Below are 16,884 nucleotides of genomic sequence, written 5' to 3'. Positions count from 1 at the left end.
TTTGCTGGTAATTGCACATATCACAGCAAAAATTATTGATTACCTTAAACATGCCACAACGTCTTTAGTGCTGGAATGGATTACTTATCTGTTATTTTTTAAAGAAACAAATTTACAAATTTGGCTGCTCATTAGCAAATGTTCCACTCATCAGATGGTCATTTATAAACCCAATGCATTCAACTGACCAACAAGTAAAAAGTTGAAGAAAAGCAAGAATTAGGGGTCGTTGGATGAGACCCAGAATGTATTGGAGCACAATTGTTACAGCCTCTAAGTCTGGAGGCTTGATTAATAGCATTCTGATATCATCATATTTCTTGGAATGAGAGATGGTGGGTCAGGAAGCAGCACAGAATACAAACAGAAAATATTGTAGTCTGGGAAAACATTGTTACACTTAAAGTGGATCTGAACTCAAATAGTGAAGATTTGCTCTATTATAGACATCTACAATTGTTAATTGTGAGGGTGCTTAGGCACTCCTGTGTATACAGCCTCAGAGCTGTACATCTGCAGTGTGCGATCTAAGGCACTGCTGCCTCCAGCTTCTTGTCTCAGGAGATTTGGAGTGCAATTCAGTGACCTCACTATTGTGCTGCTCACTGTTCTCCTCGAAGAAAGCAAAATGCTTGCATTTACCAAGATGGCCGCCTTCACACAGAGGCACAGTGCAGAACAAAGCATTATAAACTGGTAATAAGGAATATATTAGCTGCAAGGAGACCACAGGCAATACCAGTGACTGGTCCTTTGCCACCACCCCTGCCCTTTTTTTGGCAGTTCAGTTCCTCTTAAGGTTCAACTTTGGGCACTGTTAGGTATTAGTGTTTACTTCTGCAACTTAATGTCTGGTTTCAGCTAAGAGCCGGCCCGTACAGATCCGTGCTGCGTGCACGGCCATATCAGGCTGAAGGACAGGTGCTGCGTGTAATTGGACGCAGCAGCCTGTTCTTCTCTATGGGAGTGCACGGCCATACGAGCACGGACACCCGCACGGATGTGCAGTTCGGGTGATTCCACAGCGGTGTACGGCTGCGTACTCCCATAGAGAACAACAGGCTGCTGCGTACAATCTCACGCAGCACCTGTCCTTCCGGGGAACAGCCCGATATGGCCGTGCACGCCGCACTGATCTGTATGGGCCAGCTCTTAGCTGTGTGAATGAGGCCTAAAAGATTGCTTTCCGTTGCTGTACTAACACACCCTGCCCCCATCCATTTTGACCATTTTCAAAATGCAAAGCTGCAGCGTTTGGGCGTGAATGCCGAAGTGTAGATGGGGGCAAAGACACAACACCAGTACTGGTGTACGGCATACATATAGGGCAAATGTCATTAGGCAGAAGTAAAGGGCTAAGCTTTTTTAAGAAATCAGAATGTAAGGTATGACGCCATCAAAGTATATAACTACTAACACCTCTAAAACTATCAAAATGATGGAGGTGGGCTTGTAAGGCTAGGGTAGTCAAGGACGGGCTGCACAGAAAAATAATTTACAAGTTAGCAGGGGCAATTATAAGGACTTGAAAATACTTTTCTTCTCCAGCATACAGAGATGCTAGACAATCCTTCATAAATAAATATAATGGGAATTATGTTGTGGTTTCTCATTGACATTGACCTGCTTTAGAATTGTTTCTTCTCTTTGCACACACTTCCATAGACTTTATCATTTCACTTTCTTGTGCTGCTCAGCATAGCAAAGCTTTAAGGGATTCCTACACTTAATTTCAGTGCTTTCTCTTAATTAAAGAACTCCAATTTGGGAGATGGTAATGGCTTTACTTACGGTTATGGCTCTAATGAGCTTCTTTACTGTTATAATTAGAAATGAATTTTGTACTCTGCTTCCGCCCAAGAATTATATAATTGAGTATAGCGGCTGCGATGAATCTGCATAACCACTTTCAATATTGCTTCCCATGAACATGTTTGCCCAGCGGATTTGTGTGACAGTTTAATTGGTGAATTACATTTTATGCATCCAAGTATTTTGTCATCTCATGTAGATAGAAGACAATATAATAATTGTGTTTGTGCAGAACAATGCAGAGCTTTATGAATTGAGGTAAAACATTGATGTGTCAACAGAGATGCTTTTCATAGGAACAGAGCACTTAAGAATTTATGATCTAATTGTAAAATATTTATGTGGTTGGCCAGACGTAAGTGATCGGGGATTTGCAACATAATATTTTAATTACAGGTATCTTGACGTGGTGACAAAGCAGTTAAAGCTCAATAAATATGTGTAGTCTGATAATGACAAGACAGGTCATACATGGGAGATCTGTTACTCAGAATGAATGATACTGAACAATTCTGACTTTGCTCAATGAGATCACCTCATTGAAAAAAATTATTCTCTCCCTCACCTGGTTGATGTTACCATGTGGTTCCGCCAAGGTGAAAGACCATGTCCTTTTCTACAGAGGAATGGGAATATTCTGCTAATTATTTACAGACATTTGTTAACATGTTTGAAAATCTCTGTGTATGATACTGAGCGTTTCTGAAGTTCTTGAGTTCTTATCACTGGTATGTTTATTATGGCAGAATTGTTTACTGTGGTTAGTAATATTGATCCAGGTATGGGCAACATATTCAAGGCATTGATACCTAGGTAACTGGGTGCAAATGCCAGACCAGGGGAAAAGTATATCGCTTGGGCAGGATTGTTTTTGTCCATCCCTTTGCCATTCCCCTGTAATAAACATTGTGTCAGATACATGTACATGAAGTTATTAGCAAATATTGTTTCTTTTTAGAACATTGGCGTGTGTGCAAATTCTATACAAGTGTCCATTCCTATGTGCTTTGTGGAACACCCCCCCTCCCAGATAGTGTTATTTTACAGGTACAATAGTTCATTTTTGCAGCGGCAGACAAAATCACCTAAGGGTCCTTCTGCAAAAACCTTTTGGGCCCCCCTTCAACTTCTGCCGAAGTAAAACCACATTCACTATGCATGTATAGATAGATAAATAAATAGATGTAGATGAGAAGCTGTCTGTGATACTTTGAACACTCTCATGGTTTGTAATATGTGAGTGGAGTCAAACAGCAAACACACCCTTCATTTTCAGTCCAAATGTTTCAAGAACAAATGGGAGAAGTATTCAGCATACCTCAGGGCAGGCAAGGCAGGGAGTGATGGAATCTCTCAATGCATGACTCCACAGAGACATTACTAACCCTTATTACAGTTAGAACATAATAAATTAATGCTTCTGCTGTATACCTGCTAGAATAAAGCAGTGACCAGGTTTACATGACAGCAGGAGGGATCCCAGCACCCATGTCACCAAATTTAATATAAAGTTCCAGAGATCCCTGCTCCACAAATGTTTTGTCTTGCCCAACTGGTTGGCAGGATCCAATTTGGCAGAAGATTTTCCACACATGAGGTCCAGAGGTGCCCACCGACATCACAGTATTTACCTAGTACTGCTGATATTGATGCATATATAATAAATAATCTCTGAGTAGCACTTTCTTTTTTTGCTGATTTGGGAAGAGTTATTTGGGCTAGAAATGTTGACTAATTTGTCACTGTTCAGCTTTTCTTGTGCAGAGTGAAGGCAGTGCTGCAGTTTTCATTGTGTGTGCTACAAGTGTATATATATATATCAGCTTCCTTCATACTTGTATTAAAATCATTTTTAGGTTTGCTGTTGCTGAAGTGGCAGACCTGTGTTAACTCATACTCCTTATATTGTCTCTAAGATATACTACAATTCCACGGTGAAATGTTTACGAGCCTAAATTATAAAATACATTCCCTTTATTGCATTTTAAATAGTCCTTTTCAGAATGTTGAATTAAAAGCCCCAAAAAATACAAATGAAATACTGTACATACATGTGAACTACCAAAAGATTTGTAATTCTGTGCAGTAATTTTTATGATCCAGGCACCTGTACTGGACAGCATAGCCAGGTCCTTGACCTCATCCACAGCAAAATAGCTTGGTCAAGAACATCCCAGCCTGATTGGTTTATCAAGGAGCAACAGAACAATGATTAGATCATTACTATAGCCAATGTATTTGTCAGTCGGTGCTCACTGCAGCAGAACCTGACTGTTAGTGCTGTTCCTCCCACTTTCACTGCTACTGTACATGGAACTGGTGTATAATACCATGTTTCCCCGAAAATAAGACCTACCCTGTAAATAAGACCTAGTAATATTTTTTGTAATTGCTAAAATATAAGACCTACCCCGAAAATAAGACCTAGTTGTGGCCGGTGGTGGCATAAGGGAGGAACTTGAAGAGCCGCAGGAGAGTATCAGCGGAGCCAGCATAAGCCAGAGGAAGCGAGGCGGCAGCGGAGGGAGCAGAGCCGCATAAGCCGATGCTTCCTCTATAGCGCCGGTTCCGGTCAGGCGGAGTGATTCCAAATGCTCTCCACCTGTGAGGAATCATACTGAAAGCACTCATTGTAAACAATAGAAATGGTACTCACAAGAGTAAATGGATAAAAGCCTTAGGACCATGAACCAGAGTGAGGCAAGTGGAAGTTGGCAAAACCATTCCACTTGCCAGTGCCAGTGAAAGATGCCTGTGTTGACGCGTTTCCAGGGCACGCCCCCTTCGTCAGATTCTGGGCGTTCATGGTCCTAAGGCTTTTATCCATTTACTCTTGTGAGTACCATTTCTATTGTTTGCCTGTACCTGAATAAAATGTATCTGCACTAGGGAAGGCGCCCTGTTTGTGCTTCTTTTCTAGATACCACAGTCTCCCTGGCTGAAGTGGGGCAGCATCCTGCAGTATGCACCTTTACTAAACTCTTCAGAGGAGTGGTTGTCCCTGGCGCTGTTTGTTTTACTTGTTCTGTATATGATGTTAGTTAAAACAACGCTACCAGTAAAATAAATAAAGAAAATGTGTTCTTTTTTAATCCCTATTAAATGTTAGTTAACTCCAATTAGCTCTAATTAACATCTTAATCCCCTAGCAATAATTTATCTGATGATTTTTTTAAGTTTTTTTAACCATTTATATTTAAACTTTTTTCTTATTATTTCTATTCATGTTGTACGTTACTTTTAAATGCACAAATGCAACTAAAATGTTTATTTTTGTGTATATACCTTTGCCTTGCTTTGTATTAGAAACATAATGTTAATGTTATTATAAACTGGACAAATAAGAGAATAAAATGTATACCTAATACCTACAGTAACACTAGTTGTTTTACAAATAGAAAAAAATATATTTTTTTTGTTTTGATACTTTTTTTAATTGCATAGAAAAAAAAAACATGTTTTTCAATTATTTGCAAGAAAAAACTGTTATCCATTTTTATCTATGTTTAAGTAATGGCAAAGTTATTTCCAAATCAATAGGCCCATAGCAGAAATGTAAAAATTGCTCTGGTGTACAGGGGTATACAGGTGTAGGGAAGTGGCTAAGCTCATTATTACCCCCTTCCCTTCTAAAACAACCACAGTGCAGGTCAAGACACTTGTAGGGGAAGCTAACAAGTGAGTGATACGTCAGACGCAGAATGTCAGGCAGAATAGTGACACTGCTACATTTGAATTGCTATCTTGACTCTGTTAAAATTCAACATTCAAAGCATAGAAGGGGGTGTGCACTTTGGAATCTTCACCTTGGTTTCTAAAAACCTTGTCTCGCCACTGCTGAAACCTAATGTGCCAGAAAGATGATTCATGATCAGTGGATATTTGCAGGAATGAAAAATTCCAGAGCAGGTAACAGCAGTAAAGGTTGACCATATCTACATAATAAATGTAAGCAGAATATGAACATAGAAACTGCATGGGTTGTTTTTATATAAAATATATAACCAAAGCCAAAGCCGAGTTTGTTCCATATGGTGACCAATAAGGCCCCTTTCAGACAGGCCCCTTCAGTTCTGATCTGCAGGGTATGCATGCATGAATCCCCTGCTGATTGGAGCAGATGTCACCATTGTGGCATCTGTGTCTGTCCAGTTTTTTCCTCCATCTTGCAATGGAGGAAAAAATTGATCTTACCGGAAAGATGTTGGTCAATGAGGAATCAGATGTAAACAGACATATGTCTATTTACATCAGAATACTTCTGATCCAGTCTGGTCCATCAAAACGGAACTCTGATTTATTTGTTTTTCAGCACCTGGCCGTGTCGGGGAAACTAGATGCAAACTCATATCCAATTAGATCCAGCTGCCCATATACTAACATCCGGCTTGTTTTCAGGTCCGCCTGAAAAACTGACACACGGACCTGATTGGAATGCCCGTGTGAAAGGGGCCCAAGGTGTATTATTACATTTTTTAGGAAAATAAACTTAGCACTTTGTCATTATGGGCAACATCCCAGATTCTCCCTCTAGTTTCTAAAGATCCCATTTTCTGTCTAAGAAGAAACACCACTAAACAGGTGTGCTACAGATTTGCACAAATGTAGTGTTGTATTGTAGTTTGATCAGACTGAGAGGCTTAAAATGTTCTCACTTTAGATTTTAAAATGTTGGGAGGTATGTACAGTAATTCTGAATTCTGCTCTTTCAAAGCAAGTACAAATGTGCAGCTATTTAATGTAGAGAAAGTCTCCAGAGAACTCCTGTGGCTTTTCTTTGTCACTATAACGTGCAGCATTTTATATACTAGACAACAATACAATATACTGTACTATCTTGTTATTTCAGGTTTGATAAGTTAATAACTGGGTTTCTGATATTCTCCTTCTTTGAAATGTGGCTTATGGTTTATTCTGGTCAACTCATTGTGGTTTTTTACTGCTCATTATATGACTGATAATAAAGAAGAGATTAATTTGCCTGTGTGAAAGCAAGGATTGCCTTCTTATAAACTATGTACTCTGCATTTTCCTTGTGCTGTAGAATTCTGCAAATGACAACAGTGACATCTTGTGGTCAGACTGCCCCATTAATTGTATGTATACTTGGTATCTAGGGACTGTGCAGGATATGGCTGAGTTTTATATTACTTTGCACAAATAACTACCTTTTGCTTTCTTAATGTTTGAAAAATAACATATTGTAGTCATATTTTTGGTTATTGATTTGAGAGTGTTAGCTTTTAATTAATTTCCTAAGAAATATTGGGGTGTCCAAGGGCTGGTCCCAAGCATACAACATGGTAGAACATTAGCTTCCAGTGCCACCAATTGCTGGAACAGCTCCTATATAAGGTGTAGGTGGGTGTTCTTGGTGAACTCAATGCCTATTTCTTATTATAGAGCGAAGAGCATAACTATGTCTGATGGAGCCCGATAGCAAAACATTTACAGGGCTCCACTCCAATCCAAACTCCCTCCTCTAGTAATAGATTACAAACTGCTTCCATGGCAATTACATAGAGGTTCTCAAACTATATTTATTCATTTCATCCAAATGTATTTCCCAGATACAACTAATACAGTACATGCATAAATTGCTGTGTAGCTACACAATGTTGGGTCTGCTGCAGCTTTAGATATGCCCTTGGAAAGGGCAGTGGGTGCAACAAATATTGTCAATCCACTGACTTCCAAACCTGTCAGTCAAACCCAAGAATAGACTAAGGTCTGTACATGCACTAGAGACATAAGGGTTATCTCCTTAAGTCCTCACAGGATTATCAGTCACCGAACTTGTGAACGGTGTTTCAGGAGTATGGAGATTGTTTTTAGGTACTTGCCAGAACTTTGTTGAACCTTGCATAGGGCAATCTATAATGATAAAGCCTTTAACTTTAAATCTCACAGTAGTTATTGCTCTAAACATGTGTAGAAGAACCATGGGAATTTTGATTTATAAGTAACAATGTTTTACAAGCTTCCAAAATTCTTACATTGAATGTTAGGAAAAAACAGGTAATATGTCTCAAAGTAGGGCTGGAATTGTTTCAGAAGAAAACTGCAGAACATTTGTACATATCATTAGTAGTGTTACATGTAGAAGACGAGGGGTATTGATTCCCTGTATAACGCTTCAGTCAGACATCACTTCAAATAGTGTGCTTGATTTATTGAAGTGTCAGAGGAAATTAACTGCCTATGACAATCAGTATTGCATCAACTCAACCACTCAGATTCATATTTGCACTGGGAAATGTCAGTTAAAGAATGGAAGTTTGCATTTGTTTGGTTGCTGTAGACTAGCACAGCCTGAGAAAGTTTACCGTTCAAATCTGTTAATGAAAAAGCCCAATAATATACTGTTTTAGAGATTTCATTTATGGAAGACATTGTTTAAGCAGACAAAAATGATCCACAATCTTCAACACAAATGTATGCCACATACCATCCAAATCCACAATGAATATCCAATAAACATCCAAAATTAGAAGCTGTACACCACCATTCCACCTTCTAAACAATCTAAGATAATTTTGGACACCTAAACATGTCAATGGGTGGAGTATGTGGAGCTGTTCAATAGGTGGTTTTGTGGTGTGCGGGCTCTGTTTTAGGCCGTAATCACCAACAAAATTTGATTTGAAGGCCTTCCTAAACAATCTACTCAATCTAACAATCAATCTAACAGTAGGGCCCCTAATGCTATAGTTGTAGTAAGTCTAAAGGATATTGTAGAATAAGTTTGTAATAATGGTCATCTTACACAAATGTAATTATAAATAAAAGAATGAAGTGAATTACAAAGATAATTTCCCATCTGTACCTGCTGGTGATTTTTTGTAAATGTAAGATAGTAAGAACAATCTGAGGATGAGACAGGTACTCATGAACTTACCCTTCTTGTTTTGCAGTGGTTGCGGAATCCCGGCCCCCAACATGAGAAGAGAACTCTGTTTGGAGACATGGTTTGCTTCCTATTCATAACCCCACTTGCTACCATCTCTGGGTGGTTGTGTCTTCGAGGAGCTGTGGATCATCTGCACTTCAGTAGTCGCCTAGAAGCAGTTGGACTCATTGCACTCACAGTTGCACTCTTTACAATTTACCTCTTTTGGACACTTGTGAGTATTGTATGTGTTTATTTTTACCCATTCATTCACTATAGTAATATAAATGGTCTGTTTCTGGCGTGGATAACTTTAGCTGTTTTTCCTTTCCTTGAATACTATTAAGGACATTTACACTAAAGATCACCACAATATGGATATAGGTTAGCTGAAAACACTATTTATGTTAATACACGGGTGGAAAACTTAATATGGAATTCAGGAGCTGGTTTGTCCAGTCCAGGAGCCAACAAATTTTTTTAGGAGCCAGTTGACAATAACTAGAGAAAACACCAAATGTTAAGCTGTAATTTTTAAGGAGCATTGGCTACCTGGCCCCTTGGATTTGTCTAGCCCTTTGTTAATATACGCAGAGCTGAATTGACATAGGGGCTACTGGAGTGCCAGGTCCAGGCCCACCACTGAAAATAAGCCCAGTCGGACAGGATCGCCTCCGTTTGCCTCATGGCAATCCTGGCCGGCCGGGCTGAACACAATCAGACAGAGGCACCAGCAGCTTTCTAATCAGGCATATTAGGCAGCCATTCGCTGTGGCCTCCCCAGCAAGGAGCAAGCAGCCGTCTAATTAGAGAGCCGCCTCTGTTGGTCCTCGTCCGAGTGCCTGACAGCACCAGGCTTAGGATGCTCTTAATCCGGTCCTAAAGATACTAGATTTCTATAGGTCCCCAAGACTTACCTAATTACCATTTACCACTATAGCATATTTGAAGTCCCCTCATGGCTTTTGTCCACTGGTCCCCAATCTTTGTCAGGTGTCAAGAAATGTGTTGTAATGTCTTTTTCTTGGTTTACTGCTTATGGAAGACATATATTGCTGCAAATGTTCTGTAGAACTGGTCATTAGCACCTTCAGAGGCTAGTGGGAGCCACAAGAAAGACAGCAAAATGTAGTTCCCAGCCAATGGTTGGGGATCTTTTGATGTAGCTACTTCCAGTGAGCTTCAGCAAGTGCAGCAGTAATACTTAACAACCTGTCAATATGAGGCTGCAGCTCAGTCCTTGCTATAGCAGCAGTTTTTCCAGCAAGACAGATTTTTATGTGTGTCTCTATAACGTAAATTACCAGGCCACAGATAAAATTCCACCCAAAACCAATACAATAGAAATGCAGTCCCATGACATCCTTAGTGCCCACTCACTATATTATACAAATGCTCGCGTGGCTTCACACAGTCACAGCTATTGATGTACAGTTGAATGTTGTTTTTTTTAACATTCCCAGCCATCACTATGTGCAGAACAGATCATGCACTGAGACAATGAGACTGATGACATCAACATACCATGTCTGCTGCACCTGAACATGTCTACATAGAGGCAGCATATATTAACACATGGATGTAAAGTCAGTAGGAGGACTTCAGTCACATTGCCTCAGAGTGTGGCAAAGAGGCTCTGTTAGGACTGTTACACTTTCTCCTACTTATCTGCATACTTTTTCTGGGTCAGTGATGACTTCAGTATAGAAGTAAGAGGGTCAGCTTGACAGCCAGGCACCTAGCTGACTTTATGTTTTCAGTTGTTTTTAAAAAAATAAGACCTACAAAAGTAAAATGACTGCTAAAGTTTAGGTGTTTAGAACATGTACATTATTTTCCCCAGATTTAATAAAGAATACCTAGGTTTTCATGTGTTTCATGTCGCTTCTGGATTAGTTTTACTAATTGCAAACGCCAGTGAGGAAGCATTTCTTTAATGTTTTAAGATGTATTCTTGTGTTTCCATTATATCGACAGCCATTTATTTGGTACACATGTGATTGCTTTTGCTTATTTAGTTTGCTTTTTTATACACATAATGGAGCAGCGTAAGGGATAGTGCACATGGGCAGTCTTCAGACATCCATACTTTAACCAATCGAGCATGCTTTTACCAATATAGGGTGGTATATCAAACATGTTCTCTGATTCTACTGTTACACTATATGGAGTTTGTGGACACCTAGCTATCTGAGCTTGCTGGCTATGCCATTTAAAAACCATGGGCATTATATTGGAGTAGGCCCACCCCTTTGTTGATAAAATAGCATTTGCTTTTCTGGGAAGGCTTTCCACAACATTTAGGGGGTTATTCACGATCGAGCCGAAGGATCCAGCTGTAGCTTCGGCTGATCCTTCGGCTTACTTCGGCCGCCGGAACCCTTCGGTTCAGTCACTATTCACTATAGCCCGTATAGCAGTCGCATATGCTTCAGCTCGGCTCAGCTGTAGTGACAGGCGAAGCGTGGAGAAAGTTCGGCCAAAGCCGACAAATCTCCACGCAAATGACAGCTGGGCGGAGCCAGCCATGATCGCACGGCTCGCTCCCCTCAGTTGTAATGACAGATCAGCGTCCCCAAATGACCTGGGGATGCTGATCTGTCATTAAACAATAACAACTGGGCGGAGCCGGCCATGACATCAGTTGTTATTCATTGGCTGGGACCTGTTAGAAGACTCTGGCAGGTGCCGACCAATAGGAAACAGTTGGGCGGAGCTAGCAGTGATGTGAGATGCTTGGTTGTGTGCGGTCAGGTCGGCGTGCATCGTTTTTTATTTTCCTTTTCTTTTAAATATATTGTAAAAAAATGTTTACATTTTATAAATAATTTTTCAACATTTTTTTTTTTTCCATTTAACTTTTTTTCTATTCTGCTCGCTACTTACTGCTATTCGGCCCCTATGAGAATAGGGGCGAACGGCAGTGAATGAGCTGCCGGAGCTTCGGCCCAGCCGATCCAGATGTTGGATCAGCTGAGTCAAACTCCTTTTGCACTTCGGCTCAGCCGAACATTCAGAGCATGTTAGGCCAGCCGAAGGCAGCCGATGTACGGCTGATTTTAGCCGATGTACATACAAGGCAGAAGTGAATAGCCTTTGGCAGCTAAGTGAATAACCCCCTTGGAGTGTATTTCTGTGGCAGTGTTTACCTATTTGGTCAAAAGAGCATTTGTGAGGTCAGATACTGATTTTGGATAAGAGGACCTAGCTTTTAATCGGTATTTCAATCCAAGTGATCAATAGTTTTGAGGTCAGGGCTCTGAGTCGACCACTTGAGTCCCTCCATACCAAACTCGTCTGTATGGACCTGTTTTTTTGCATAGGGGCACAGTCCTGCTGAAACAGAAAAGACATTTCCCAAACCGCTGCCAGAAGGTTGGAAGTGCACAATTGTCTAATATTTGTTGCTGTAGCATTACCAGTACTCTTCATATAATGAATGCAGGCAGGTTTAAAAATAAAAGTATTTAAAGGAGATATATGAGATGAGTGAAATACACTCATTCTAATGGGTAGAGCCGACGTGTGACCCTGAAGCTGGCACGTTTGCTCTGTTGATCGAGAAATTATCCATCACATACTGCTGATTGGTCAGTTCACGATCTTCTGTCAGTCATCACTACTTGCAGGGATTGCCCCCTCCCCTCTCTGTTCCTCCAGCACTGACTGGAGGGATAAAGAGGCAGAGCCAGCTGTCAATCAGGTAGCAGGGTGGATCCCAACAATATTGTCAGGATCCATCCTGGCTGCAGCACAGCTCTGCGCTGTCAGCATATAGCGGGCAATAGTCCGCTATATGCTGAGTTTTCGGTCACTGAAGGAGATTAGTAAATGTCCCCATGTGACCCAGAGCTATGGCTAAAAAAGTGTCCATAGTTTTAAATACTCTTTTAAATATCCTTGAATGGACTGGTGATACTGTGCTAAAGTCAATAAGCCAAGTCCGTTTATTTATATCTGAGAATCCAGGACGCCATCCCAGGTGAAAGAAGAGATTATCATTAATCAGTGTGGTCATGTGGCCGCGCTGATCAATCACTGCTTCCTACTGCAAGCCTCCCGTGCTGCGTAGTGGCTTTTTCAAGTGCTGGGAGCATTATAGAGGCTGGTATTTCAATTTTTGTGAAAAAGTGAACTAACCCTTTAATTCTCACAGTATATTTTTCATTAACCAACAGTTTACTTTTGTGATTCCTAAATGAACTTTAATAATTGCTTTTTTGTGTTTTCATAAATAATTGTACATTCTTGTCGTTTAATTCCAGGTGTCATTTAGATACCACTGTAGATTATACAATGAATGGCGTCGGACCAATCAGAGGGTTCTTCTGGTGATCCCTAAATCGATCAATTTACCTTCCAATCAGCAGTCGTTGCTGGGCCTGCACTCTCTCAAACGGAATTCTAAAGAGACGATAGTGTGACAATGGATTCTGGGGGACTTGTCTGGCAGCCACCCGCACTGTAGCACTATAACTCTCCCTCTTTTATCACTTGGACTTCATTCAGAGACTGTTAACCCCTAACATCCTCATTTCCTGGAGCAACAGAATCTAGTTTTAATTTAAGTGATGAATGCTGCAATTATGTATTTGCTAACTTGCCAAACTTGTTCCTTTAGCCGGTGGCATCCTGCATACGAGTCTCTAATACAGCAGCTATTAACTCCTATTTTGTTCTCTTATGACATTAAACGCGAGAATACGCAATTGTATTTTATTTTTTTTCCCAAGTCCTCTTTATTACAAGGCAAGACGTAAAGAGTACCTATCTCTTTAGGACAATGGAGGCAGTCACTTAATAACAGAAACGAAAAATCACGCCAGTGTTATACGTCACATTGATAAGAACAAAGGACATCATGGAAGCATGGGGTGTTTTCAGCGTCATACCTCGTCGCTTTTTGCCTACAAAAGAGCTGTCTCCATTTTTTGTAAAGGGCGGGTAAAACTTTACACACGTGGAAGGCGTAGAATTTAGCACAATATTTTTCTCCAGTGATGTACTTACTTGGAATTATAATATGCAGTCATTTTTATTTTTATTTTCTTCTGTTTTCAAGACATTTTATATAAATATATTTATGGTTTCTAAGCTATTTTTTTAAAACAAATATTTTTTCCAAGCCTGGCATTTACGGGATCGGCACTCCGAGAGGATGTACGTGATTGTAACACTGAATGGTGTCCGTTCCTTCCACACCTTACTTTGGTGGTGGTGCTGAAAGTGAGGATCTTGCTTCTGATCAGGTGGTGTCCAGCATCAGCTTTTGTTCTTACAAGACAGAGAGAGACATTCTTTTCCAGAAGTCCGCCCATTAACCCTTCCACTACTGGAATATCTCTGATCCGCCATTAGACTTTCAATATCACTGGGAGATGGCTACTTAGAAAAAATAAACTTCAATCATTTTTAAACAATTTCACATATACCTTATGAGTTATTATAAAATTGTGCATTATTTAAGTAATAAATACTATAAATTCTTGTGGCAAGTCTTTTATTGTATATTGGCAGAAAACACCTGCAGTGACGCTAAACTCAGGAGGAAATCTTAAAAATACATTCATGTATCCTAACTATTACCAAAAATGTATCTTATGTGTGTATCACTCGGCTGTAGATCCTCAAATCATCTCTGAATTGGTGCTGACACTGTCCTTCCTTCTGGAGGGTGGCTATTTTTGTTCCCCATGATGGTATGTGTGTAAAGTAGCCACCACTTTAAGCTCACTCCTGTGATGGACTGTAACTTCAATACAAATTAGTAAACTGAACAGGAGATTGTAGTCCATCACAGGAGCAAGCTTAGAATTTGCATAGTCACTCGTCCCGCAAAATTGCTTGTACATTCGTTTTGTGCGAGCGAATGGAGGCAAAAACGAATGTTATTAGCATATTGTTTTTCCAGATTGAATGTCATTTCGGGTAAAAAACACCTTATGGCCACTTGATGGAGCTGAGAAGCATAGAAGATAAAAATCTAGTGGCCATAATGCGGTAAATACACCCCTTGTTGAATTTCCATTGTTTAGACCAGGGTTAGAAAACCTCCGGCCCTCCAGCTGTGGTGAAACTATAAATCCCATGATGCATCTCTCCTCGGGAGTCATGTCTGTGGCTGTGAGAATCTTGCAATGCCTCATGGAATTTGTAGTTCCACCACAGCTGGAGGGCCGGAGGTTTGCTACCCCTGGTTTAGACTAACTACTGATCATTGGTATGCTTGTATAACCTCTTGCTCTGTAGGTATAATGGAAAAGCCTACATGTCAAAGGTAAAATCAAAGTCTTTTTTCCAGAACTAGTTGATAAAATATGCATTGATCCCCTGCTGATCAGAAATGAAAGGCACCCATGTGAAAGGGGCCTTAGGGAGATTCGCTCTCTCTAAAGGTGGCCATACACTTTACAACCCTCGCAAGACTTTTGTCTTGCGAGGGTTGTAAAGTTTTTAAAAAAACGTACGGTCTGCCCATCTAGGACAGGCAGATCGTACTTGCGATCATCGCAAGCCCTCCCCCTAGGGGGAGTGAGTAACTGAGCCGAAGTGAACCCTGCTTTTTTTTTTGCATATATCTACTGCTTGCTAGCAGTAGATACAGGTGAAACTCGAATAATTAGAATATCGTGCAAAGTTCATTTATTTCACTAATGCAACTTAAAAGGTGAAACTAATATATGAGATAGACTCATTACATGCAAAGCAAGATAATTCAAGCCGTGATTTGTCATAATTGTGATGATTATGGCTTACAGCTCATGAAAACCCCAAGAACCCCAAATCCACAACCTCAAAAAAGTAGATTATTACATGCAATCAATAAAACAAGGATTGTACATAGAACAATATCGGACCTCTGAAAAGTACAAGCATGCATATGTACTCAGTACTTGGTTGGGGCCCCTTTTGCAGCACTTACTGCAATTACTTTTGCCCGATATTCTAATTATTCGAGTTTCACCTGTATATGCAGAAACCCCTCATGGGTTTATATCATTTTGACTCGCATTTATGAAGGTCTATAAACATTTGTGTTAACCTCCTGATTATTGACTCTCTGTCTTTTCCCCTCCTCCTAGCTCTTTAGCAGCATAAGTTACAGCTTCAATTTACCTGGGACTTTCCACCTCGCCTCGAACATATCGGGCAGGAACATTATACACAGTCATGAAGTGTAAAACAAAGATAAATACAGTACAGTGTAACTGTTTTATGTAAAAGAAGTAAAAAAAGGTGCAAACACTAGCTAGCATGTTAAAGTCTGTAACTGTATAACAAGTTCTGGGGGGGCAGCAGCTAAACAGTAACTGTAGTTGTTGCTGGCACACACAAAAAGGTAGTCCTACAAAGGACTGTTGGGTATTTGAACTATGAACATGGGGAATGGGGGTACACAAGGATATATGTCCCAGCACACTGCAATCCACAGATGTTTTGTGCAATATAGCACAGTATAGTTCCATATAGCAATGAAATCCCCCTACACAGACTGTCAGTCTCCCTAAACCATTACAAAGTATGATTAGGAGTCTGTAGCACAGGTATTTATAGACATTCAGAAATGCAGGACTGACATTTCTGGTAAATGCTAAATCTGACTGGTATTTATGTGTAACTGAATGTGCAGCTATTGGAGGATTGTTATTGTTATGCTAACCAAGGAGTGGGTGTATGAACTCTTATTCCCTGGCCACGATCTTTGCTTGATTAGCTTCAATGAGCTACAAAGGTGATATTAAGGGTCTAATAGAGGACCTGGCACCAATAAAGTGCTATCACATAGGAGCTTGTGAGGGGGGTTGCAAGGCAAGCCAAAAGTTCTGTAGCACACTGTGAAAACTATGCTTGCCCCCTACTACCTCTTCACACAGAACCTCTGTCTCTCACTTTAGGCCTGTCTGGCATTTTTAATAAAGGAAATCATCTATATTGAATGGCAGCTATGGCAATAAGGAAATATATAAATGGTGCTTTGGTGCACACTACCGCACGTGCCTGTGTCAGAAGCAAATGTATGCTGCAGACCCCAAAATAAAAAAGCCCCTAGCAAAAAAAAGATAAGTACACCCAAAAAATAAACCATGAAACACTAAACTCCAACCAATTTTTTTGACCTAGCAGAAAACTTTAAAAAATGGATTAAAGTAAAATGAAAGAAAATAAAACAAAAAACAGACTTC

The 16,884-nt window shown here is 40.2% G+C and overlaps 1 protein-coding gene across 1 annotated transcript in view; it reads left to right on the top strand.

Moving 5' to 3' along the window:
* MARCH3 (membrane associated ring-CH-type finger 3) overlaps positions 1–13,769 on the top strand; it is an 87,390-nt gene extending 73,621 nt beyond the window's left edge. Inside the window, exons 4-5 of the mRNA XM_018565054.1 lie at positions 8,727–8,936; positions 12,967–13,769. Of these exons, the coding sequence (XP_018420556.1) occupies positions 8,727–8,936; positions 12,967–13,125 (369 nt within the window). The 3' untranslated portion in view covers positions 13,126–13,769. The remainder of the gene's footprint in view (positions 1–8,726; positions 8,937–12,966) is intronic.
* Positions 13,770–16,884: the final 3,115 nt, after the last annotated feature.

This window comes from Nanorana parkeri, unplaced genomic scaffold, assembly GCF_000935625.1.
Source record: "Nanorana parkeri isolate BGI_ZX_2015 unplaced genomic scaffold, ASM93562v1 scaffold809, whole genome shotgun sequence".
Taxonomy (NCBI): domain Eukaryota; kingdom Metazoa; phylum Chordata; class Amphibia; order Anura; family Dicroglossidae; genus Nanorana; species Nanorana parkeri.
Note: the sequence above shows the minus strand (reverse complement) of the source record. Positions and strands in the feature narration are given on the sequence as shown.